We start from the raw sequence: 24,279 nt of genomic DNA, 5'->3' as shown, positions 1-24,279 counted from the left end.
AGGCGAGGGCAGCTAAACCTGAGTTTGTGGCTGACAGCTGGGGCGGGCCTCGCCTTGTGCGCACGCGTAGAGAGCGAGCGGGCGGGCGGGGGGGGGCTCGGCGGCCAGACTGCGCACGCGGAAAGGGCGTGCTGGTTCCGCCCACCGCTGGGGACGTCGGCTGCGTGCGCAGCGCCTCGGGTATAAATACGACGACGCTGGGAGTCTCGCTAGCGTCTTACGCGTCTGAGTGGCGGGCTCTTTCGCTGCCGCTGAAGACGAACCTGACTCTGTTCTCCGCGCACCATGGCGGACGAGGGGAAGTCGTACAACGGTCAGTGTGGGCCGCGGACGGAAGAGAGCCAGCAGGGCGCCGCTAGGACCTGGCGGGCCTGTGAGGGGCGGCCCTGGGCCGCGGGCTGGCTACGCAGGCCGCGGGGGCGGGGTCGGTTCTGGGAGCGGACCCAGCGGCTCGGTGTCTCCAATGTGGGTCGGGCGGGTGATTGTCACCCTAAGCTGGGCCCGGGCGCCTTTCACTCGTGTGTTCTTCCTCCTTTGGTCAGTTGTTGAGATTCGTGCCAGGGATATAAGTAGACTTGTCTGGCAGCCTACTGGTAGCCTACTGTGTTTTTAAAACTATAAGTTTTTGCTGGAGTCTGCAACCTTTACCACTGAGCTGCATCCTCCTCCCCGTGGTTTGTTGTTATTTTGAGCGTGATACTAGAGACTAAACCTAGAGCTTCCTGAATGCTAGGCGAGCACTCCGCTAAGCTGCATCCCAGTCTTTTTTATTTTTTGAGACAGGCTCTCATGAAGTTACCCAGGCAGGGCTCGAATTTGATATCTTCATGCCTCAGCCTCCCAGATCACTGGGATTATAGGTTTGTGCCGCCTCCACTGGCTCACGGAGTAAAAATTTTTCCCCGCAGGTACTGGGGATTGAACCCAAGGCCTTCAGACGGAGTTACATCCACAATCCTTTATATTTAGTTTTGTTTTTGTTTTTGTGTTTTTGAAACTGGGCCTTGCTAAATAGCTGAGTTGCCCAGTATGTGCTGAAACTTGGATTTGTCCACTTAAGTTTCAGAATGCTAGGGTTACAGACTTGGAGCCACCATATCAGGCTGCATAGACTTTTCTTAGACACAGCTGTAGTAGACACTCTGAAGGCTGAGGTGAGGGAATGGTGAGTTGAAGGCCAGCTACAGCTGCATAGCAAGATCCTGTCCAAAACAAAACAAAAATTCTACAAGTTGTTTCTGCATAGCAGGAATCAGATCACATTCGTGGAGTGAATTCTTGGACCCTTGGTTAGGTACCATAATATAAACCTGTCACTAGAGTCTGAATCTCATAGTTCTCTTTCAAGTTAAGGGGCATTTCTGTTTAAGAAAACCGAAATCATTACATGAACTGCAGAGTAGCAGTTTGAAAACCAGTAGATTTCTTTAGGACCTCCTTAAATTGGTTATATCTGTAACCAGCCTTTGTACTATAGAGAAAGCAATAGTGAGCAGATTTAAGGTAGCTTTCCAGGTCTGATTTGTGACCAGTTACATTTTGGTTGCTCAGGCTTCTGCATTCCACTTCTCTTTGTGTTTCCTGTCTCTGTCTCTGTTTCATTTTTCAAAAACCCTATGCAGTTTTCTAGGGACTTTTCTCTGATGCTTCCATTCCAGAGAGAGTCTTTCCATGTAGAAAGGCAGAACAGTTGCATGGAAGTGGCCTCTGTAAGTTAGTGTCTCTTTTGGTGATGTAAAGTGCTAAACAGTGGTAGCCACAACAGGATTGCTACATCAGTGATTAATGTACTAATTTGGGTATCTTTTTGACCTCCAGAGCATGATGACCGAGTTAGCTTCCCTCAAAGAAGAAAGAAAGGCCGAGGTCCTTTCCGATGGAAGTATGGTGATGGGAACCGTCGTTCTGGAAGAGGCAGTTCTAGTGTTCGGTCTCCCCGGCTTGAGGAGAATGATGGAGATGTGGCTATGAGTGAAACCCAGGATGGTCCCCGAGTACGATAGTAAGTGATAGTCTGCTTTTAGTGTCTCAGTAAGTCATATTGTTCTCTCTTTCTTGTCTTTTCTCTTCCTGCTGAAAGAATGATACTAGTTTAATGGTTCGAGAGATAGCCTTAGTCATCTTAGCAGTACAGAATGGTTTTTCCTAGTGTTTACCGACATCGAATTCTCTGCTTTCCCACAGCAACCCCTACAGTTCTCGACCTAACCGACGGGGCGATGCATGGCATGATCGAGATCGAATTCATGTTACTGTTCGGAGAGACAGAGCTCCTCCAGAGAGAGGAGGGGCTGGCACCAGCCAGGATGGTACCTCTAAGAACTGGTTTAAAATTACAGTGAGTGTTTTGGGAAAGTAAGGGGAGGGAGAAATGGGGTGGGTGAAGAAAGGTGTTTCCCAGTTTTTCACAAATATCTTGACTAGTCCATGATTGCCATGCTTTCTTATATTTTAGATCTATGAGTTCCAGGATGGGAAGTGAGAATGGGCAGGGTGACATGAGGTGTGATGACTCCCCTGAACAGTCTGTTTGGCTCAAACTGAGTGTGGAGTTGGAGTTTGGGGTCCCCTACCTGGAATTCTCTGGTGGACAGGCAGGGTAAAATTAATGTCTTGGAACTTCTAGAATTTAAAACATCTAGGGATACAGCTCAGAAGCACAGTGCCTGCCTGGCAAGCACAAGAGCCTGAGTTTGATTCCTGATATGACCCTGCCAAAAATATTGTGTTTGTTTTATATTCTTTTGAGACAGGGTCTTGCTATGTAGTTCACCCCGGCCTTGAAACTTAGTCTGTAGCCCAGACTGACCTCAAACTTGCAACAGTCCAAGTGTTGGGATTATAGGTGTATGCCACCACAACTGGCTAAAAAAAAATTTTTTTTTTTTGAGACAGGATTTAATTTTATAGTCCAGGCTGACCTGGAATGAAGCAATCTTCCTGCCTCAGCTTCCCAAGTGCTAGGATTACAGGTGTGCTCCACCATGCCTGGCTAATTTTCTTTTCTAAATTTTGTGGTCTTGGGACCAGTGCAGGGCTATGCACATATGAAGTGTGTGCTATACCATTGGACTGCACCATAGCCCTGCAGGATCTCTTAAAGAGTTGGCAGAGGGTACAGAGGAGTCCCGGATGAGATCGACTTTTCTGCCTTGATATATAGTGCTCTTTTTTTCTTTTCTTGCCAGATCCCTTATGGCAGAAAGTATGAGAAGTCATGGCTCCTGAGCATGATTCAGAGCAAGTGCAGTGTTCCTTTCACTCCTGTGGAGGTAAGAAAGAGATGGCCTGGCTGGAGCCAGTTGTGGGCTCCAAGTCTCACACCGTGTTTTAATTTCATTTTCTGAGCTCAGGTCCTGTACAGAGCTACATCCTCAGCCCTTTTTTTATTTTGAGACAGGGTGGTGTTAAGTCTCCAAATTGCCCAGGCTGGCCTCAGACTTGCAGTCCTTTTTCCTCAGCCTCCCACAGTGCTGGGATTACTGGTGTTCCTGGCTAAATCTAGCTATCATGTTTCCTCCTCTTACAGTTTCATTATGAGAATACGCGGGCCCAGTTTTTTGTGGAGGATGCCAGCACTGCCTCTGCATTAAAGGCTGTGAACTACAAGATTGTGGACCGGGAGAATCGAAGGGTATGTGTAGAGGTGTGGTGTGCCTGGAGAAGGGCCTAGTATGCAAAACAGGGATGGGTTTATGGGCTCAGGTTCCTGGAGTTCACCCTGCTGTCTGTCTTGTCTCTAGATCTCCATCATCATCAACTCCTCTGCCCCACCCCACACTGTACAGAATGAACTAAAGCCAGAACAGGTGGAGCAGCTAAAGGTGAGGCCACCTCGTAGATTAAATATTGTAGCCCAGTCTTCTCACTTCCTGCCCCATACCACCCCATTGACTCCTGAACCTTATTTCTTCCTCTACAGCTGGTCATGAGCAAACGCTATGATGGTTCCCAGCAGGCGCTCGACCTCAAGGGTCTCCGTTCAGACCCAGGTATGGCTCTTGGCAGTGACTCTTAGCCCAGTGTAGGTAGGGGAAGTATGGGGATGGTTTTGTGCTGCTGCTGACCCAGCTGGTCTCTCAGACTTCCCTTTTTGTTTGTTTACTGAAGATTTGGTGGCTCAGAACATTGATGTTGTTCTTAATCGTCGAAGCTGTATGGCTGCGACCCTGCGAATCATTGAGGAGAACATCCCTGAGGTGGGGGCCTGGCTGGGTGGGACAGGTAAGATGGCCTAGGGTTAGATTTGCACTGGGCCACTCACCAGTGATCCTGCTTTCACCTTTCCCTGAAGCTGTTGTCCTTGAACTTGAGCAACAACAGGCTGTACAAACTGGATGACATGTCTAGCATCGTGCAGAAGGCACCCAACCTGAAGATCCTCAACCTTTCTGGAAATGAAGTGAGGATTGGATTGGTAGCTGGGTGGAGGATGTGGAGCTTGTACCTGGGAGGCGAGAGAGAGTATAGAGATGAGGTCCATTGCTCCCCTTACAAGCCCCTTTCCCATTCCTTCCGTTTCTTTGCAGTTGAAATCTGAGCGAGAGTTGGACAAGATCAAAGGGCTGAAACTGGAAGAGTTGTGGCTTGATGGGAATACCTTGTGTGACACCTTCCGGGACCAGTCCACATATATCAGGTCAGTGGTGGCCTCTGTCCCCCCTCCTGGGGACCTTCACCCTCTGGGAGGCTGAGGTAACACATCCTGACCAGTGCCGTCTGCAGGAGACGTGCAGCCCTGACATGGAACCACCTATCCGCTGAGAGGATGTGTGCTTCTCCCTTTTGTCTGTTTTTGTCTCCCAGCTCTGTCCTGAGGTCTGTGCTTGCTTAACTGACCACTATATGCTGATTCTATGGTCTTTCTTCTCTCTCCTGAATGCAGCCTTTTCCAGAATCTCCCTACCCTGTTCTGGGAAGGATACTTCCCTTTTCTGCTCTGATTGGAGGTATCTGATATTTGCCCCACTTGTTGGGTTACCGGGGCCAAAATGGGCCAAAATCGTGGTGTCCTCACTGGGACTCAAGCCAAGTAGTCTGTCTATGCTTTGTGAATGGCCCCTCTTGCCTTTGTGCCAAGAGAGACCTCTTTGTGATTCACTTGCTGAAAGCTGTGGCCTAGACTTGGTAGCCCACTCTGAGGCCTCTGGAGGCTGGAACTGCACCGTCTGTCTTGCTTGCTTGTCCAGTACTGTGAGCTGGATCTTCCCTGGGAAAGAAACCTGGGTTTCCAAGATATGTGACAAGAGCCAGAGCCCTGCCAGCAGGCATGGGCGTCCCCAGGCATGTGCTGGGCGTGGAGGCCATGGGGGCACAGGCTGCCAAGGAGCCGGAACGACTTTACGGGGCGTTGCCCCACACTCACACTGCATGTCACCCTGCTTGGCCCCGGAGGATGGCTGGTTAGCCAGAGACGGGTAAGATTCCTCGGGGAAGGAACAACCTAAGACAGGCACAGTCGCAGAGGGGCCATCAGGAGAAAACTTGGGGGCCAACAGAGGTGGGGCACAGACCCTCACCCCCCCAACTTTGGAGGGGCCTGAACCCTCACCCTCAGAGGGAGATCTCCACCCCCATGGCTGTTTGGCTTCCCACGCCTGGCTCAGCTCAGGACCCAGGTAGCAGACAGACCTGGTCAGTGACCACTGCCCACCCACCTGCCCACCACCCTGCAGCACAATTTGTGTTTTTCCCTTGGACCATGGGGTAGGGAAAGCTGAAGGAAAGGGCTGCGTCAGAGTGTCGCTTTCTGTTCCTCTTTTCTAAGTGTTTCTTGGCCTCTAGTTCTTTTTCTTCTCCTGTTTCCCTCATCTCTGTTTCCCCTGCCCCGGCCTGCTTTTATCTACTCTTCTCTTTTTCCTTCCTTTCTTTCTCTGTTGCCACCTTTCCTAAGACTGCCTTGCCCATCCCCTGCCCCCACATACTGTGCCATCCCTGTGGTGTGTTCTGGTCTTGGCCAAGGCCAGACCTGGCAGGACGGATGGACACCTGGTGAGGCAGCGGAGCCCCTGGGCTCCCACCCCACTCCCTCCCCCTGGGGCTGCACAGGTGAGTAGGTAGAAGGTAAGGGGGGCCAGGTGGGAAAGAAGGGCCTGGGCTTAAGGCCCAGGCCATATGCTGCTGCCTGTTACTCTCAGGTGGGCACAATAAGAGCTGGTCCTCAGGGCCACCTGGTGGTCTGGGTGCCTGAGCAAGTGGGGGTCACCCTTCCCTGTGTGCAGGCCGGGCCCAGTGATGAGCAGGATGGGAGGGGCTGTCCCTAGGTATGGATATGTTTGCTCCTAGAGCAGCCCCGCCAGCATGGTGGCTCGAGGTGTCACTCACTTCTGTTCTGTTCCTGACAGTGCCATTCGTGAACGATTTCCCAAGTTACTACGCCTGGTAAGTGTACAAGATATTTCTTGTTCTTACTCCAAAGGTCTTGCTAAACCTGTTTTATGTGGCCATTAAAGACCTGGATCCCTTTGAGAAGCTGATAAAAGTGATAATTCTTTCCAGAAAAAAATACTTAGACAAGAGTTGCATATATCGGGGGCTGGGGATTTAGCTCAGTGGCATAAGCGCCTGCCTTGCAAGCAGGCAGTCGTGAGTTCGATCCCTGGTACTGATAAAAACGAAAAACAAACAAACAAAAAAAAGAGTTGCATATAACAGTGTTCTTGAACACTGCATTTTTTTTTTTTTCTTTTTCATTTTTATCGGTACCAGGGATCAAACTCAGGACTGCCTGCTTGCAAGGCAAGCACTTATGCTGCTGAGCTAAATCCCCAGCCCCTACACCGCATGTTTTTTAGTAGAGTTCCACAACATAGTGGGTGGCATTGAACTCACTATGTAGCCAGGGATGGCCTTGGTCTGGTCTTGTCAGTTTCTTGCCTCAGACTCTCAAATCCTGGGATTATAGGCATGGGCTACCAAACCTGTCTTTATTCCTTACACTTGCCCCTTACACTTGACTTTAACTCTTCATGATTAGGTCTGCCATCTGCTTGCACATCCAACCTACCTACTTTTTTTCTCTGATTTATACTTAGCTGTCTTTTTTTCCACAGGATGGCCATGAGTTACCCCCACCAATTGCCTTTGATGTGGAAGCCCCCACAGTGTTACCACCATGCAAGGTGAAGAGGACAGTGGGAATGTTGTCATGGGTGGGTGGCTGCTGCTGTGCACTCAACCTAACATCTTGATTTTAGGGAAGCTACTTTGGGACAGAGAATCTGAAGAGTCTGGTCTTACACTTCCTGCAGCAGTGAGTACCCCAGAGTTCTGAGGCAGGGTGGCCACCAGATCTGTCTGTGAGCACTCACTGCAGCACAAAAAGATTTTCCTTTTGTGTTCTCACAGGTACTATGCAATTTATGACTCTGGGGACCGGCAGGGGCTCCTGGATGCCTACCACGATGGGGCCTGCTGCTCGCTGAGCATCCCTTTCATCCCCCAGAATCCTGCACGGTGTGTTCACAGGGCTGTGCCCTACAGAGGCAGGGCGTACTGATACCCATCCCTTGCCTTGCTCTGACCATCCCTTCTCTCTCTCCTCCTCCCCAGGAGCAACTTGGCCGAGTACTTCAAGGACAGCAGAAATGTGAAGAAGCTTAAAGACCCTAGTAAGTGTGTGATAGGAGCAAAACAGAGTGGCTGAAGAGAATGGGGGGGGCAAAATTGCAGAGTTTGGGAGTGGATGGCCATCCCAACCCTGCCTTCTCCATCATCCCCAGCCTTGCGGTTCAGGCTACTGAAGCACACACGTCTCAATGTTGTTGCCTTCCTCAACGAGTTGCCCAAAACGCAGCATGACGTCAATTCCTTCGTAGTAGACATCAGTGCCCAGACAGTAAGCGCTGTGTTTGTCCTGGCAGAAGCCTGGCATTGGGAGGTGGATGGCACATGCATTGGTGAGACAGCTTACATTATATCTGATACTGCTTTTGTCTCTTTCAGAGCACACTACTGTGTTTTTCTGTCAATGGGGTTTTCAAAGAAGGTAAGAATCTTTGAGTCCTGACTTGGCATGATCCTTCCCCTAGTGAGATCTTTCTTGGCACTGTAGCTCCCCCCCCCCCAGCTGCATTCTGATCCTTTTCTCCCCAACCTCTTCTCACCCTCATCTTAGTTCTGTGTGGCTTTGGGTAAGTTTCAATACCCCTGAGCCTTAGAGTCCTTGGTTACAGGATGGGGTTCCTAATGCCCTCTTGGGGAAGGTGGTACACTGGAAAGTGGCTGAGAGCTTGACCTGGGGCCTGCACACAGGTGCTCTAGCCTTAGTGGTTGTTATGTTGCCATTCTCCCTATCTTCTAACCCTTCAGCATGCTCTATTCCCATTTAAAGATAGAATTATTCCCATCTGGCCCACATTAGGGTTCTTTGTATCAGTGGCCATGGATTGAGAACCTGTACGTACCCAGAGCATGACCAAGTCTAAGATCTTCACTGCTCTTCTCATTGTAGTGGATGGAAAGTCTCGTGATTCTTTGCGAGCCTTTACTCGGACATTTATCGCTGTTCCTGCCAGCAATTCAGGGTGAGTCTTATAGCACGCTGGGTTCCAGTCTAGCCCGTGGCCAACAGTGTGATAACTGGAAGGGAGAGTCAGTCCCTGTGTGTTCACAAATGCAGCAGGAGATCAGAGGCTCGCTGAAGAGCTTGGCCCTACTGGACTGTGTGTTTTCATCCTGACTCCATTACTTCCAGCTATAGGCGAGAAAATTTGTACTACAGTATTCACTTCCTAACTCTGTTAGGAAGATAATAAAAAACAAATGTGTGGCAGCTGCCCATGGGATAAGGCGATGTCTAATTCAACGTGGGGAAGAGGACCCCTCCAAAAGGTCACAGCTAAGAGTGGGAGGAGACACCGAGGTAGAAGAAATAATTTTGGGAATGAACTTACTTGTTTAAGACTTTGCTCTTTTTAATTTTTTTCTCCAAGGCTGTGTATTGTAAATGATGAGCTATTTGTGCGGAATGCAAGCCCTGAAGAAATCCAGAGAGCCTTTGCCATGCCTGCACCCACACCTTCCTCCAGCCCAGTACCTACGCTCTCCCCTGAGCAGCAGGAGATGCTGCAGACATTCTCTACGCAGTCTGGCATGAACCTCGAGTGGTCCCAGAAGTGAGTGTGGGGCATTTGTAGGATCACAGGCAAACTGAGCAAGGGCCAGCAGTGAGGAATGCTGGTTTTTAAAGACAGAACATTCTTACGAGTTAAAAAAAAAAAGGTTCTTGTTCCCATGATAGGTGTTTTTTAAGGGTACAGGAGAGAGGTTCTGAGTGCTAAGGCACAGGGTACTTACACAGGTACTGAAAAATTATTTTCAAGAAATGGTTATTTGTTGGGCATGGTGTTGCACATCAGTAATTCCAGCATTTGGGCAGTTGAAGCAAGAGGATAAGAGGATTATTGGGAGTTTTGAGGTTGGCCTGAGTTAGCTACATAGTATGATCTTGTCAAAACACCAAAAAAAAAAGGCTGTTAAACCTCTAAGTAAAAATTGAAATACATTTTGTTACTGGACTCCTTAATTTTAATCTGGCACGATCATTGTAAACATGAACTTTACAATTTTTCTCTAATCTGTAATAACTGAAAAATTTCTCTAATCTGTAATAACTGAAAAATTTCCAAGGCTTTATTTACCAAACTTAATATTGTGTTTTGATAAAGGCTATTTCTCAAATTGAAGCTGATCTTGCAGTGACCCTGGCTTGTCTGACTGGTCCTCCCGAGTGTTTAGACCACAGGCTGCACTACTGTGCTCCCCTCTGCAGTCTCTGCTGCCCCTCAGCTTCCCTTCCCACTGCCCTAAGTACTTGCCTACCAATGTAAAAACTGCCTTGGCCTTCTTGGCTTGTTAACCTTAACTGTTAAAACTAGTTTCATTTCTGGGGACAGTGAGTGTAGCAGTGCACAGCGGTTGGGAAACCTGGGAGTCGCCTTGTAGTGGTCAGGCTAGCTGGCTATGTTTAGTTGCAAAGAGCTGTCTCTTCTTCCAACATCCCAGATGCCTCCAGGATAACAACTGGGACTATACCAGGTCTGCCCAGGCCTTCACTCATCTCAAGGTAAGGTTTGACCCCAGCATTCAGGAAGCAGAGACAGCAGGGTCCCAGGTGGAGGCCAGCCCTGGACACATGCCCTGAGATGGGCTGAGCTCTCCAGACGGGGGCGCTGGAGGCAGGCTGACCACCGCTTCTTCTCCAGGCCAAGGGCGAGATCCCGGAAGTGGCATTCATGAAGTGACTGCGATGTGGCCTTTGTAAATAGCCCTTGGATACTGTCTGGCTGTCACCCCTCGCCGTCGCCCTCGCGGCCCTGCAGCTGTGATGCAGTGGCCGGTGCCACTCCCTGCCTCCTGGACACTTCCCGCTGCCTGGACTCGAGGAGGCCGAGCCGCGGGGCCGAAGGCCATGGCTATTCCACAGACTGACACTAAACTACCCGAAGGACTAGGTGCTTGGTGTACTTAACCCCGGGATCCCCGTACTTTTTAAGATAAAGCGTAATACTGCGTTTAAGTCGCCTGGTTTCCTGTGGCGCGAGGAAAGCGCGCCGAGGGGCGGGCTTCCTCTAGCAGCAGGAAGCCCGCCCCGGAAGTGAAGGAGCTCAGCGGCTGGGAGCCCCGGAAGCGGAAGTAGCCCGTCGCTGTCATGGCGGCGCCCTGGCGGCGCTGGTCCTGGAGCCTGCTGCTCTCGTTACGGCCCTTGCACGCCGGGTCGCCGCAGCGGGATGTGTTGCTCTTCGAGCATGAACGAGGCCGCTTCTTCGCCATCCTCGGGTGGTTCTGTGCCGGCCAGGGTGTCTTCTGGGCCTCGCTGGCCTTAGGGGCTCTGTCCTCACCCCCGGGCCCATCGCGGGCGCGGGACCCTGAGGCCTCCGACCGCGGCTGGGGAGACCTGCGCTCGGCGCTGTGGCGCTATGGGCTGGCCGCATGCTGCGGCGCCATGGGTAAGACGGGCCCCTGAGGCCTCGAGCAGGTTCCTCAGATTCTTTCTCCCCTTTGCTGAGTGATCGATGTCAGGGGAAAGGTGGGGAGCCGGGCTCTGGGACACGTGCCGACAGTGTGAGCACTCAGGCTGGGGCAGGTGGATTTCACATTCGATTTCCACTTGGGCAACCGAGAGAGACCGTCTCAGACAGGTTTAATATTTGGGGTATAGTTCAACGGATGAAAAACATAAGTGGATGAATCAACACAAGATTGTATTTTAAAAGGAACTCAAAAATTATTGTAGTGGTACTTTTTTAGTAGAGGGCACTGGAAAGGCTGATGCTTAGCTCTCCAGTACCTTACTCTTTGCTTGTCCTGTAGGAACCCTGGTACTTGGTGCCGGTCTGGTCTTCTCTCTCCGATCTGTGCGGTCAGTGATGCTTCGAGCTGGAGGGCAGCAGGTGACCCTCACCACTCATGCCCCCTTTGGCTTGGGGGCTAGCTTTACCGTTCCCTTGAACCAGGTGTCTTGCATGGCCCACCGTGGGGAAGTCCCTGCCATGCTGCCTCTGAAGGTCAAAGGTCGGCGTTTCTACTTCCTCTTGGATAAAGCTGGACATTTCCCTAATGCTCAGCTCTTTGACACCACTGTGGGTACCTACCGGAGCTTGTGAAAAAACGAGATCATTCACATCTCCCAGAGGCAGATGGAAAGTGTAACAGCAAATAAAAGGAGTTAAAAGGCAGCTGCCTGCTCCATGCCTATTTAGCCCTCAGTAGTTTTTTCTGTTTACTTTAATATCAAAAACTCAATGCCAAGATGAAAGTAATATATTTGGTACAAAAACAGCAACAATAAAGCTGGATGGGGTAGCTAACATCGTGTTCCCCTCTTGGAGGGAAAAATGAGACTGAGCATAAACAGCTGTATGAGGTTAAAGGATTACAAACACTTGGGCAAGGAGTTATTGACTGCAGAAGGCACTGCGGATGCTCTTCAGAAATGGGACAGGCGTGGTCCAACAAGAGCATCAGTCTCACAGGTGCCCCTCTCCAGAAACTGCTGCGGGTTAGCTTCAGACTTCCACTGCACAACCTGGAGCACCAAAACCACACACCATAATACCAGATTCACCCAGGAAGAGTTCTGTGGGAGACAACAGGAATGTGAGGAATGTGGTCATCTCAGATTCAGTCCTCCCACCCATGCAAGAATCCCTTCCATTCCTTGGCCTGTCCCTAGTGGGACAAGCCACTAGTACCCTGAGTGCCCTTATAGCTACACATTGACTGGGTCTTTATCCCTAGGTCTCACTTCAGCATTGTGTAGGCTGGAATAAAACTGCAGAGAGGTTCCAGGGGGTGTCCATGAAATTTTCTGGGCTTCAGGGCAGCTGTGAGGTCAAACAAACAGTTGTGAGAAAGGAGTGGCACAAATACACCCTAACCACATCTATGTCCAGGAGCCTTTTGAGACATCGGTGGGAGGATACAATGCGTTGTTCTAGGACCTGCTTTGCAAGGGGAGGGTAACACCAGTGGGTGTCCCTCCCTCTGGCATTACCTAATGTTTCTGTCCAAGGAGATGATGGAATTGCAGAGAGAACTGGTGCCAAATCGAAGGATACAGGCAGACAGTAAGACCAAGAATATGGCTATAGCTGAGATAGCCAGTGCAATCCGAAGTCCTATGGGACCTCTGGGAGAGGAAAAACAAACTTGGAGTTGACATGGGCCTCATTTTGACAACCCCTGGTCCTGAGGGTAGAGCAGTCACCTGTGGGAATCCTCAATGCAGCTGCTGTAGACCCAGAAGAGCAGAAGCAGGAGGCAGTAGAGGGCTAGAAAGCCTGACACCCCAGTCACAAAGTAGCATAGTGATGGGGCCGAAGGTCGGGATAAGGCCAGGGACGAGCCATTCAGGGTGGCCACACCATACAAAGGACAGCTGCCCCTGAAGGCGCCCTGCGGAGAGAGTGCTGAGTCTCGGTTTCAGGTTACTATCTTGGGATGCAGGTTCCAGGCAAGTGTTAGGGGATTATCTAGAGTCATACTCCCAAACTAAGGGAGTGTATTTTCAGTTCCTGGTTCTGAGGGAGGGATATTCTGCGGAAGTCAAACCTGAGTGAACAGAGCAAGAATTAGGCGGTGGTTGGCTATAGAATACAAGGCCCTGCAGGGAAACCTGACAAGTTATCATTTCAGTTCAGAAATCCGGGTCACACCCAGACGTCGTGTAATCTTAAATATCTCCAATGTTTTCAGATCTGGTAATACACCCATCTTTATTTGTTTCCTTTTCGAGTCTCGCGCTACCCATCTTTATTGATGAAATTGGCAGGAGGAAGCACTGTTTGCTCGTCCTTCTTTTCTGCATCAGTGTTGTCATTAAACACTCCCGTTAAGTGGTGACGCCTATCTCCACTGCGCTGCGATTTATTTCTTGGCAAAGCCCAAGGAGGTTTCAATTGACTGACTCCGCACAGGGTGCTCCCACCTGTCCCCGTCTTTTACACTGCCGGAAAGAGCCTACCCGCCACCACCACCCTCATGGTGTCCCTCTCCCCATAGCCACACCTGGGTCCAGGTTAGCGCCGCAGCCACCACGGCCCCGCACAGGAAGGCGGCAGCTAGTAGCACAAGCTCTACACGTTGCAAACAAGGTAGCGCCATGGCGCCCAAAAAACCAGAAACCAGCGCAGGGTGGATGGCCCGCCCAGTACACTTCCGGCGCGGCCTGCCTGCGTCACTTCCGGGAAGCCCCGCCTACAGTGCGTCCCCTGCAACCGCAGGTATGTCAGCCTTAGAGTGGCAGGTACAGCGAGTAGTCCGAGAGGGCCCAACGGCGCGCTGAGCGACTGGTGCGGCCGATCATGGGCAGCTTGTGCACGTAACGCGAGGCAGGGCTGGGACCATGCGGCGCCGGGAAGGCGGTCTGGAAGAGGCGCCCACGGCAGCGCCGCCCTGCCTGCCGCCCGGCGATAATAAACCGGAAGTGCGGGGTGCCGCGGGGCGCGAAGCGGCTCTTCTGAAATACCTCGCGGGTGCCAGCGCCGGCGCCCTGAGCCCGGGGTGCTCCTCGGGCCCGGTGCACGCGTGGCAATGAGCGGCTTTCGGCTGTGGCGGGCGCCGGAGCTGCCGGGGGACCACCACGTGGGCTCTCGTCGCCGGGCGGGCTCAGCATGGCGCTGGCCGTGAGCTGGGGCATCTTACGCACGGCGTCCGCGGCGGCCGCCGGCTCCTTCTTGTCACCGGGTGGGCGCGGCGCGCCGGGTGCAGGCTGACCGGTACCAAAACGCGTGGCCAGGCTGTCCCCGAAAAAGGCGTAGAGCTCCCGGTAGATGCCGGCCAGCGTGGTGGGCGGCGTGGGCTCGGCAGGTTGCGGCGGGGGCGCAGGCGCGAAGCCGGGCTCAGCTGGCGGCTCAGGCAGCAGGAGGCCGCCCCAAGGCGGGTCCTCAGGGCGAAGGCTGCCACCCCGCGCTTTCATCTTAAGTAGGCGTTCCACGGCCACCTGTGGGAGAGTGCAAAGCGTCTGTGTGCATGAGGAGGACATACAGGGCTGGCCGAGGCGATGGTGGGACCACTCACCAGGATGGCTCCGTACACCTTGTGCCCATCGGCCTTGACCTGTGCATTTGACACCGAGTAGTCGTCTAGCACAGCCTGCAGGTTGGTCCAGTAGGTGGACAGGTGCGGGTACAGCACACGCTCCACGGCCTGCATGGGAGGGAGCAGTGAGCCTGGTATACTGCTTGCTACTCTCTCTAGGAAAAACCCACTTTTTTTTTTTTTTTTTTAATTGATCTATGTCCTCAGGTCCCTTATTTTGATTGGGTCTCCCGTCACTAAATACTCCAGGCTGGCTCAAACTTGTGATTCTCCTGCCTTGGCCTTTTTTGTTTTGTTTTGTTTTGTTTTTGTTATGAGACAGGATCTTGCTATACAGTTCAGGCTGGCCTTGTGCTCACTTTGTAGCCCAGGCTGCCTCAAACTCACAGCAGTCCTCCTGCCTCAGCCTCCAAGTGCTGATGTCACAGATGTGCACTACCTTGCCCAGCTCTGTCTAGCCTGTTAAGCAGCTGAGATTATTAATGTGCACCACCATATCTGGTCTTTTTTTAAAAGTAGTGCTGGGGATCATTCACAAATGCTAGGCATGTGCCTACTGCTGAGCTACACCCCTAATCCTAGCACCTTTAAAACTGGAAGATGAAAAAACAAGCAATAAAAAAATAAACCTGGAAGATGGACAGGTGTGGTGATGCATACCTATAATACAGCACTAAGGAGACTGAGACAGGAGGATGGCTGTGAGTTTCAGACCAGCTTGAATACATGGTGACACACTTAAGAGGAAAAAACTGGAAAAGTAGATGTCTAATATCATATAAAATTATGTTTCTGATCCTAGCAGTAAAATAACAGCATTACAGTTAATTAAATGTTATAGTCATCTTGCATGTGATATGATTATGTTCTTTATTTTTTGGTACTGGGAGTTGAACTCAGGACCTTAACCTTGCCAAGCAGGCGCTTATGCCGCTGACTTGTATCCCCAGCCTTGATTTTCTTTATCAACAGTAAATACCACACACACAAAAAACCTAAACTATGAAGACTGAACCCCTTAAAAAATAAAACATATATGAAGTGTTTATGCTCAAAAAGACTTCATGATCACTTTTTCCTAAAACTTAGAGTCCAAAATAATTCCAGGGGCTGGGGATTTAGCTCAGCGGCATAAGTGCTTGCCTTGCAAGCAAGCAGTCGTGGATTCGATTCCCGGTACCGATAAAAAGGAAAAAGACAAAAAATAATAATAATAATTGCAATAAGAAATCTCAGCAGCAACAAACAGAACTATAGTAGTTATGCAAGTGGTTGGTTCAGCAGAAAACCTTATCCACACACCTGTCTCGTTAATACAAGTAAGGCACATATGTCATTGACAGTACTGATATGAAAAAGCTATTTGACAAAAATCTAATGGCTTGGGCTGGGGATTTAGCTCAGCGGCATAAGCGCCTGCCTTGCAAGCAGGCAGTCGTGAGTTCGATCCTTGGTACCGATAAAAACGAAAAAGACAAAAAAAATCTAATGGCTAAATGCCATAGGACCTGACAGTGTCTCCTGGTGTGAGAACATGGACTGCCCAAGAGTTTATGAAGGGGGGGGAGCACTGTGTCTATCACATAGGACTTGTGAAGGGATAAAACATACACAGAAAGTCAAGGCACAGTGGATCCCAAAATTCACAGAGGTTCCATTCCTACTGCACCCTCAAGTCACGGAAAACTGCAGATTGCAGATATGGCCAGAAGAATGCCCATGGGAGCTAGATTTAACTCAGCAGCATAAGCACTTGCCTTGTAAGCATGCAGTCATGATTTCGATTCCCAGTACCAAAAAAAGAAAAATGCCTATGTAGTTGGTTGCTTTTAACCCTGAATGTGCTACGACTCCTACAGCTATGTAACTTAAACATTGTGTTAATAAAGCCTTAAAAGGTATAGTGCATTCTGGTAGATGTTAGGGCTGTAAGAACAAATTGGAGGGCTAGGGATTTTAGCTCAATGGCATAAGCACCTGCCTTGCAAGGGGTGCTGTTGTGAGTTCGATCCCCAGTACCAACACAAAAAAGAAAAACAGATCAGAGAACACTACAGGATGTACAGCAACCTATTAATGCTACGGGAATGCTGGTACATCTGCCAGAGACAGGTTATGGGCAGTGGCCAAAGAGCAGCAAAAACTGAGTAAAGCTCTTAGATTGACTACTTGCAAACCTCCCACCAAAAAAAAAACAAACGTCAGGGGGTTCCACAAATAATTATTACTTAGGTTCTATGGAAAAATTCAACAATGACTGGGACCACAAACTAAACTGTGACTTCCCAGAGGCACAAAGTATCACTACAAAGCCTGGCTCACAGCAAGAACTCCATTTTGGGGAGAAGCAATATTATGTTGCATTAATGGTAAAATGTACTACTAAGTGTTTTCGTTTGTTTTTTTAACAGGATATTGGTATGTTACCACTTGGGGATGGCCTCAAACTTACAGCAATCCTCTGTCTCAGCCTGCTGAGAGTTGTGATTACAGGTGTGCACTACCACACCTAGCTTCCCTTAGCATTGTTCAGGAAAGGCCAGGTTCCTCACCTTCCAGCCAAGAGCATGCAGACCCACCACAGCGCCATAGTGAGAGCAAAGAGGCCGCACGGGGTCTGCCAGCACCTTCTGCAGGGATAGTAGGATCTGCTGGTAGAGGCCACTGACGAGGTCCCCATGAGTCCTGTGGGAGCCACATGAAATCAGGGCAGGGAAGGAGGTGACGCTGCCACTCCAACTCGGGACACATGGCATGACACACAGAGTGAGTTACAAGGCTGCTGGGACCTCATGTCCTAGGGACAATGCTTTACCACACCATGTCCCAGCTGTGGTGGCTCTTACCTAGCAGGTGCCCCATCCTCTTGGTGCAACTACGCCCCACCTCCCCACCCCACTACCCTGGCCACAACAGCCCGAGCCCAGCACTACCAGAAGATGTGGCTGAGAAGGAGAGCAGCCCCATCCCGCAGGGTCCAGTGGTCATTGAGGGGGTTGATGGAGGCAGCCAGGGGTTCCAGGACACAGTAGAGGACGCTGCCCACCAAGGATCGGACGTAGGGCCCCAAGCAGAGGTGTGGGTTCCGAATCAGGCTACGGGCCACCTGCAGCAGTCGGTGCAGCTGCTCAAGGTCGTGGCTCACAGATTTCACCTGTGGGCAAAAGGCAGGTGAAGGGGCGAAGGCCTGGTACTCCCCGAGTTCTCGAGCCCTGAAGGCTACTGGGCTGTTGTTCCCAAAGGTACTCACTTACCCCACTGACCACATAAACAAAGTAAGGCAGCAGAGCTGCAATCTTGGAGTTTGTCTGCAGATCCTGGAGAGCAACCTGCAAGGAAGGACCCAGAATATACTGGAATCATGGCCCCAAGGATCAACTCCCACTGTTCTGAAACTCGGGTCAGCATCACATCCCTGTGCTGCCAAGGAAATACTGACCCCCACCAGTCCTGGTGCCAGCCATGTAATCTACAGAAACCCACTCACAACCACACATGGCACGTTCTGTAATGATAGAGTGTAACCTGACTGTCTAACGTATTTTTAAAAAGGAAAGTAAGTGGTAAGCCAGGCACAGTGTTGGGTATAATCCTAGCACTTCGGGAGACTAAGGCAGAAAAGTGGCAAGTTGAACCCTAGCTTGAGCAACTGAAGGACCTAGTGATTACCCTGGTCGCAAAATAAGAAAGGGCTGGGGAGTCTAGAAGAATGCAGATCCCAAGGTCAATCCAAAATACCATCCTGCCATAAAAGCAAGTCCTGAAAACCAGATGTTTACATACAAGTTTACACAGGTAGACTTAAGAGATAATATGCAAAGAAAAATAGGCAAGTGAAATAACAGGTCTTCTGCTCTACATATTTTTATATCCTATGTCCTCCAGTAGGCATACACTGGCATTACTTTCCAAAGCAAACAAAATGCATTGAAGTACAAGCACCTCAGCTGACTCTCTACCAGTGCCTCTGGGCAAAGGGCATAGCTATGAAGGCAGAACCCAAGAGGCCTGGGCCCTATACCCACAACCAGCTACCAGCACTGTGTCTCCAGGGCAGGAGCCACACTGTTGTGTTTTTCCTACAAAACTGGGGCTCAAACCCAGCACTGTGGGGCCAGTGCCACCAACAAGCCACAAGCCCACCAGGCACATGTTCTGTGGGCAGGAAAAGATGGCTGTAGCATTCCTGATTCTGCAAGGTGAAAACAGCAACAGGTAAACACAGGAAGCCACCAGAAATGGAGCTGTTGTTCAGAAGGCCACCTGTCTAGCAGGTGGAGGGCTCTGGCTTGGACTCAGCCCTCTAGGACAAACCACCACCACTACAAAGGGTGAGAGAGGCCAGCAGGAGAAGAGGCAACAGACCTCACCTGGCCCCATTTTCTCTGGTCCTTTCCTGCCCAAGCCTAGGAAAAAAAGGTTGCAGGGTGGATGCCCCCTGGGCCCAGTTTGACAGACACCTTGGATCGGGATCTGGAAGGAGGCTGTAGAGGGTGACACTTTAGCCCTGATTCTGCCTGGCTGGCTTGGAACAACAAGCTGCATTGAGAACAGTTTCTCCGCTCAGCAGCCACTCTGAAGAGGACCAGAACATGGTTACTAAAAGGACTCTCGCTGAAGGTGTGAGGATGGGCATGGCAGTGCACACCTATAACTGCAACACTTGGAGGCTGAGGCAGGGGGACAGGAAATTGCAGGCCTACCTGAACCACACAGCAAGACTTCGTATTGAAAAATCATAATAAAAGCCAGGTGTGGTGGTGCATGCCTGTAATCCCAGCACTAGGAAGGCTGAGGCAGGAGTCATCTGCCGCAAGTGATCCTCAAGTGACAAGTTCAAGGCCAGCCTGAACTACATAGTTCAAGGTCAGCCTAAATCACACAGCAAGATGAGACCCTGTCTCAAATAAACAGATGAATGAACAAATGAAAAAGAGCCCTCACTCACCTTCATTAGCTGAGGGTCATCCCCAAGCACAGCCCGTGTCACTTGCTGATAGTACTTGAGCAGGTCATCAGTCAGTGAAGACACTGCACTGGGAACTGTGGCAAGAGGGGCGAGAAGTGGGGGCCTCTCCCCTCCCCCAACATGGCCCCCCAAGCTCACACCTAATGGGACATAGGAGAGCCACTCAGGGCAGGAGAGCAGAGCCATGGCCATGTACCCACTGCTGTTCAAAAGCCAGCAAGACACCCAGGACCCAGGCACCACCCGAAAGGACCCAGGTCCTGGCTCTAGCATATGCATGATGACAGTTGACTGAACGTTCCCCATCCTGCCCCTCACCTGAGCCTTGGGGTGCCAGATTCCCTTTGCCATCCAGATAGGAGACATGAACTACAAGCAGGCAGAGAGGGATGTCAGCCTGGGCTGTGCTCCTCCAGATGGTGCCCAGCCCCCAAGCCATCTTAGCACCACCACCGGCAGGACCCAGGATCCACCTCTGACAGCCGTCTCAGCGCAGCCCTTGGGGATGTTGGTGGCTAGAGCCAGCTCCACCAGGTTCACCTCTCGGTCCTCGGGGAAGTAGAGCTCACCCTCCCTGGTGGGGCGCAGGGGCAGGGCCTCCTGGGACCCATACCCACACACAGCCTAAGGAAAGCAACGGAGCAGCCTGAACCCAGGTGCACAGCAGGGCCATCACAGCTTCCACCAGGACCATGACTGGGCAAGGAGCTGGCCCTCCTCCCCAAGTGCGGAAATACATTGCTCCCTGGATGCTTAGGAGGCCCAGCTCAGGCTGGAAGGCCCAGGTCAGGTCTACCTCCTCTGAGACACCTCCCTTGACCCCAGGCTGGCAATGCTCTCACAGCTGCAGCCACAGCTCATGTACCTGTGCTCCTGGCCAGTGTGTGGCCTGCTGCTATGTCAACACCTGTCCTACCCTCTCTGGCCCTGCACTGCACTCACTTACCTCCACACTGCTCCAACGGAGGGCCCGGTTGAAGTCCTCTACCGTCAGCTTCCGCCGCTTGGTATGCTTCATGAACTGAGAGCTGTTCTGGGGGATGGGAGCCAGAGTCAGGGATGAGGACTCCTAAGCCAGAGTGCAAGACAGGGAGGACTGGATGCCTGTGGACCTGTTTCAGGCGACATTTGCTCCCTTCCAGGCCCAGTGGCAACATAGGCATCAGCAAGGAGAGGAGTGCAAGGCGGGACCAGGCACTCACCTGAGTGGCCTCTCGAAGGCGATAGCATACATCCTCAGCCAACAGCGCTGCCACCTCATCGCTCAGCTCCAAGCCCGTGCTCTCCGCCATGAGCCTCACTGACTCCCGGGGGATCTCCACGAATCTCCGCTCCTCACGCTCCGACATGGCCCTGGTGGAGCTGGGAGGAGATGGGGTTGGCCCAGCTGCTGGCGGACCCAGGCAGGAGGCTGAGACAGCACCATCTCATCCATTCCTGCTGCTCTTTAACTGCAGCTCCCAAACAGGGAGCCCAGGCTTCCCAGAAAAGGAAACTGAGGCTCAGGGAAGGATCAGCCCTGCCCCCCCTCCCCGTCAGCAAATGGGAAAGCAGAGGAAGTAGCCAGCCTCAGCAGGCCATGAACCTGCAGCATTGGCACCTGCCCTCATTCACAGCTGCCTGGGGATGAGTGCAGATACTATCCGCAGAGGCCAGAGGCTAGGACTCTGCAACCTGTGTGGGGCCCAGTGGCACTTCACTCCCCTAACACCCACAAAGCTGGCTTCAACACGGAACCACTGGGAAGAAAAGCCCTACACAGTAGGAATCACCACCACCAGGAACAATGAACAAAACACCAAGGCAGGACTGGTGTCACATGATGCAGTCCCAGGTACTCAGAAGGCTGAGGCAGAAAGATCACAAGTTCTAAACCAGCATGAGTAAATTACCAAGACCTTATCTCAAAAAAAAAAAAAAAAAAAAAAAAAAAAAAAAAAAATTAAGGGGCTGGGGATTTAGCTCAGCGGCATAAGCGCCTGCCTTGTAAACAGGCAGTTCAGTCCCTGGTACCAATAAAAAGGAAAAAGACAAAAAAAAAAAAAAATTAAAAGCTGTGGAGACAGCAATTGCTCAGAAGGTGTTCAGGTCTGGGTTCAATTCCCAGTACCACAAAAATACAAAGCAACAAACAAAAACACTACCTGTTGTCTTCCTTCTAATTCTTTTTTTTTTGGTGCCGGGGATTGACCTCACGCTTGCCAGGCAGACACTTAAGCCATTGAGCTAAATCCCCAGCCCCTTCCTTCTGATTCTTAGTAAAACCATCATCAACTAAATTTCGATTTAAAAGAATGTTTTTTATGGTACCTGGGACTGAACACAGGAGCTTGGCACTCAGCCAAATCCTCAGTCAATTTCTTTGTTTTAAACTTGAGACAGGCTCTCCCTAAGTAGCCAGGTCTCACAGTGGCAATGCTCCTGTCTTCCAGATGTAACACAGATGGGCCACCATGCCTTACTGAAAAGCTACTTTTTCGTCACAGACTTGGTCAGAAATCCTCAAAAGTCCACTCCCTGGTTTGGCACACGCATTTGGTCCCAATCCCCACATAGAGACCTGATGGGTGTCTCCCATCCCGCAGACTCCCGGGCCCTGTGCCAGCTGCCTGCCCTGTCCCAGCTGCCTGCCGGGCTTCTGCCGGGTCTGGTCCTCCCATCTGGCAGCAAGGCCTGGATGCTGGAAGTGGATCGTTGGTGACAGAACACAACAGAGTGAGACTGGAGATGCTGAGCACTGACTCTGAACCTCGCAACTACGACTGGACTGAAGGCAGGTTTCGCAGCCCAGGCCTGCACGGCCCGCCCACCCCTGCACTCGCTCTGCCTGGACCACTGCTCTGGTCTGCTAAGGTACTGAGCTAGCTGCTCAGCGCACTGCGCTTGGGCCTCGAAACCGCAGGCCCTGGCAATATCATCGCCCCCCTCCCCCGCGCTCCTGGCTCCACGGCCGCCGCCCCGTCCTCCAAAACTGCCTTGCAGGACCTTTGCGCTTTCTCCTTGGCCTCCACCCCCTCGGCTCGTCCCTGCAGGATCTCCCTGCTCGCACCTTAAGATCCCAAGTGAAATGTCTCCTCTCCCACGAAGCATTCCCAGGTCGCCTCCCAAGCAGGTGCACCAGTGTGCAACCCCAGGCCCGTGGAGCTGTGACACCGGACACCCGGCCGCGAGCCCGCGTACACGCAAGCCCGCGAGTCCCGCTTCGCGTCCAGCCCCGGTCCGCGCATCCAGGCGACGCCCGTCGCCAGCACAGAGACCAAGGGGCCGAAGGGCGCACGGCGCAACGCCTTGCGACCCTTCCGCGGTGCATGGAATCCGATCGCACCGAAGGGCAGCTGCCGGGCCTCAGTTTCCCCCTCTGCGCAGCCGGGTACAAGGTCTGCCGCGTAGAGGGCAAGTGGTTCGCCATCGCGCCCCTAAGTGGCCCGGCAGACCCAGGGCAAGGGTGGAAGGTCAAGGGTGGGAGGTCAGGGTCACGACCTGGGGCACGTGGTCAGCTGGGGGGGCAGGCGCAGCGGAACGGGCCAGGCTGATAGGCCCAGGAAGGCTCTAAAGGCCGGCCAGGGCTCCCACCCGGGGCGTGGGCGGAGAAGCCTGCACCTGGGGCGACAGCACCTACCAGAGTACGGATCCGACCTCACCGCGGGGCGCCCACCCAGCCTCGGCCTCCCTACTCCCGGCGCCCAGGTTCCCTCCGGTGCCCGATGTCGCCCCTGGCCCGCTCAGCCAATCGGTAGTCGCGTCGCGGAGCTCCCGCCCCACTCGGAGGCATCCCGCCTTGCGACTGGCCAGTGTGATCATGCTGTAACGCTTAGGACGCCTGGTCACGTGGTATGCGCTTCTTAAAGAAATACTTTTTTTAAGGCCGGGCGTGGTGGCTCACGCCTGTAATCCCAGCACTCTGGAGGCTGAGGTGGGAGGATCCTTACGAGTTCGAGACCAGCCTGGGCTGCAAAGTGAGCTCAAGGCCAGCCTGAACGGCATAGTGAGACCCCGTCTCAAAAAAGACAAAAAAAAAAAAGGAAATACTTTTTAAAACCCCACACTTTTCAAGGTCCATGTTCGGAGTAAACATGTCAGACACATTTTAATTCTTTTCCTTTGTCTCTTTGGGGTTTTGTTTTGTTTTTTGAGACAGGGTGTATGTAGTTCAGGCCAGCCTTGAACTGAGTGGCAATCTTCCTGCCTCAGCAGACAGAATACTGGGATTACAGGCATACGCTACCACTGCCCTGCTTGGGGCTAATTCTTTTCGTGTCCCCTTTACCATCCCTCCTCCGTCCCTCCCTCTCATCTCTACCTCCCTTTCCCACTTGCAAAAGAGTCATCTCCTGGATTCCTATAATCTTTTAATTTTGCAATACTTAAACTTGTGTGTCTGATTTATTACTTTTTTTTTTTTTTTTTTGAGACAATGTTTCACTATGCAATTTAGGCTGGCCCTTAACTCCCTATGTAGCCCTGCCTGGCCTCAAACTTGCGGCGACCCTCCTGCCTCCCAAGTGCTGGGATTACAGGCATGTACACTTAACATTATGGTCTAGAGGGGCTGGGGATTTAGCTCAGCAGCATAAATTGAGAGTTCGATCCCCGGTACCAATTTAAAAAAAAAAAAAATTATGGGGGGCTGGGGATTTAGCTCAGCGGCATAAGCGCCTGCCTTGTAAGCAGGCAGTCGTGGGTTCGATCCCTGGTACCGATAAAAACGAAAAAGACAAAAAAAAAAAAAAAAAAAAAAAATTATGGTCTAGAGGCGGATATATTTTTCC

The 24,279-nt window shown here is 51.7% G+C and overlaps 4 protein-coding genes across 9 annotated transcripts; 2 read left to right on the top strand and 2 right to left on the bottom strand.

Annotated features, from left to right (window-relative positions):
• Positions 1 to 123: 123 nt before the first annotated feature.
• On the top strand, positions 124 to 10,519 carry Nxf1 (nuclear RNA export factor 1). Of its 2 annotated transcripts, none has more exons than XM_063228265.1 (21): positions 124 to 313; positions 1,819 to 2,002; positions 2,185 to 2,338; positions 3,189 to 3,272; positions 3,530 to 3,634; positions 3,744 to 3,824; positions 3,923 to 3,992; positions 4,111 to 4,199; positions 4,295 to 4,402; positions 4,530 to 4,639; positions 6,291 to 6,381; positions 7,053 to 7,121; positions 7,197 to 7,252; positions 7,348 to 7,455; positions 7,552 to 7,610; positions 7,722 to 7,837; positions 7,945 to 7,987; positions 8,453 to 8,525; positions 8,934 to 9,116; positions 10,006 to 10,066; positions 10,206 to 10,519. In XM_063228265.1, exons 1-21 carry the CDS (start codon positions 286 to 288, stop codon positions 10,242 to 10,244), a joined length of 1,911 nt encoding a protein of 636 aa, XP_063084335.1. In that variant the 5' UTR covers positions 124 to 285; the 3' UTR covers positions 10,245 to 10,519. The 2 variants fall into 2 exon arrangements, with proteins under 2 accessions (XP_063084335.1, XP_003467959.1); XM_003467911.5 differs by having other exon boundaries at positions 125 to 313; positions 6,345 to 6,381.
• On the top strand, positions 10,500 to 11,697 carry Tmem223 (transmembrane protein 223). The gene is made up of 2 exons (XM_003467844.4): positions 10,500 to 10,949; positions 11,314 to 11,697. The coding sequence occupies exons 1-2, from the start codon at positions 10,652 to 10,654 to the stop codon at positions 11,604 to 11,606; spliced, it is 591 nt and encodes a 196-aa protein (XP_003467892.1). The 5' UTR covers positions 10,500 to 10,651; the 3' UTR covers positions 11,607 to 11,697.
• A 48-nt stretch (positions 11,698 to 11,745) lies between these two features.
• On the bottom strand, positions 11,746 to 13,642 carry Tmem179b (transmembrane protein 179B). Of its 2 annotated transcripts, XM_003467845.5 has the most exons (5): positions 13,510 to 13,642; positions 12,710 to 12,897; positions 12,497 to 12,631; positions 12,248 to 12,326; positions 11,746 to 12,079 (listed from the first exon to the last, which is right to left on the bottom strand). In XM_003467845.5, the coding sequence occupies exons 1-5, from the start codon at positions 13,603 to 13,605 to the stop codon at positions 11,930 to 11,932; spliced, it is 648 nt and encodes a 215-aa protein (XP_003467893.1). In that variant the 5' UTR covers positions 13,606 to 13,642; the 3' UTR covers positions 11,746 to 11,929. The 2 variants fall into 2 exon arrangements, with proteins under 2 accessions (XP_003467893.1, XP_063084348.1); XM_063228278.1 differs by lacking the exon at positions 12,710 to 12,897 and having other exon boundaries at positions 12,497 to 12,650; positions 13,473 to 13,605.
• Taf6l (TATA-box binding protein associated factor 6 like) lies at positions 13,191 to 23,302 on the bottom strand. 4 transcript variants are annotated; one of them, XM_003467846.5, is made up of 11 exons: positions 23,130 to 23,302; positions 20,713 to 20,872; positions 20,457 to 20,543; positions 19,984 to 20,134; positions 19,829 to 19,879; positions 19,490 to 19,584; positions 17,796 to 17,870; positions 17,475 to 17,695; positions 17,094 to 17,226; positions 14,521 to 14,649; positions 13,191 to 14,443 (listed from the first exon to the last, which is right to left on the bottom strand). In XM_003467846.5, the coding sequence occupies exons 2-11, from the start codon at positions 20,857 to 20,859 to the stop codon at positions 13,736 to 13,738; spliced, it is 1,797 nt and encodes a 598-aa protein (XP_003467894.3). In that variant the 5' UTR covers positions 20,860 to 20,872; positions 23,130 to 23,302; the 3' UTR covers positions 13,191 to 13,735. The 4 variants fall into 4 exon arrangements, with proteins under 4 accessions (XP_003467894.3, XP_023420067.1, XP_005002913.1 ...); XM_023564299.2 differs by having other exon boundaries at positions 20,457 to 20,538; positions 23,130 to 23,278; XM_005002856.4 differs by lacking the exon at positions 23,130 to 23,302 and adding an exon at positions 22,560 to 23,121.
• Positions 23,303 to 24,279: the final 977 nt, after the last annotated feature.

Source organism: Cavia porcellus, unplaced genomic scaffold, assembly GCF_034190915.1.
Source record: "Cavia porcellus strain 051 isolate PalLab524CR breed Dunkin Hartley unplaced genomic scaffold, mCavPor4.1 scaffold_17, whole genome shotgun sequence".
Classification (NCBI taxonomy): domain Eukaryota; kingdom Metazoa; phylum Chordata; class Mammalia; order Rodentia; family Caviidae; genus Cavia; species Cavia porcellus.
This window is presented reverse-complemented; position numbering and strand designations above follow the sequence as displayed.

Bases quoted from the DNA above. Each gene is read 5' to 3' on its own strand.
- Tmem223 (XM_003467844.4), top strand. From the start codon at position 10,652: ATGGCGGCGCCCTGGCGGCGCTGGTCCTGGAGCCTGCTGCTCTCGTTA. The intron at 10,950-11,313 runs GTAAGACGGGCC...CTTGTCCTGTAG, and splicing joins CGCATGCTGCGGCGCCATGG to GAACCCTGGTACTTGGTGCC.
- Tmem179b (XM_003467845.5), bottom strand. From the start codon at position 13,605: ATGGCGCTACCTTGTTTGCAACGTGTAGAGCTTGTGCTACTAGCTGCC. The intron at 12,898-13,509 runs GTGTGGCTATGG...CTCTCTCCGCAG, and splicing joins CGGCGCTAACCTGGACCCAG to GGCGCCTTCAGGGGCAGCTG. The intron at 12,327-12,496 runs GTAATGCCAGAG...TTGACCTCACAG, and splicing joins TCCTTGGACAGAAACATTAG to CTGCCCTGAAGCCCAGAAAA.
- Taf6l (XM_005002856.4), bottom strand. From the start codon at position 22,600: ATGCTTCGTGGGAGAGGAGACATTTCACTTGGGATCTTAAG. The intron at 19,880-19,983 runs GTGGATCCTGGG...GCCTGCTTGTAG, and splicing joins CGCTGAGACGGCTGTCAGAG to TTCATGTCTCCTATCTGGAT. The intron at 19,585-19,828 runs GTGAGGGGCAGG...CTCTTGCCACAG, and splicing joins TCTGGCACCCCAAGGCTCAG to TTCCCAGTGCAGTGTCTTCA.
- Nxf1 (XM_063228265.1), top strand. From the start codon at position 286: ATGGCGGACGAGGGGAAGTCGTACAACG. The intron at 7,611-7,721 runs GTAAGTGTGTGA...CATCATCCCCAG, and splicing joins GAAGAAGCTTAAAGACCCTA to CCTTGCGGTTCAGGCTACTG. The intron at 8,526-8,933 runs GTGAGTCTTATA...TTTTTCTCCAAG, and splicing joins GTTCCTGCCAGCAATTCAGG to GCTGTGTATTGTAAATGATG.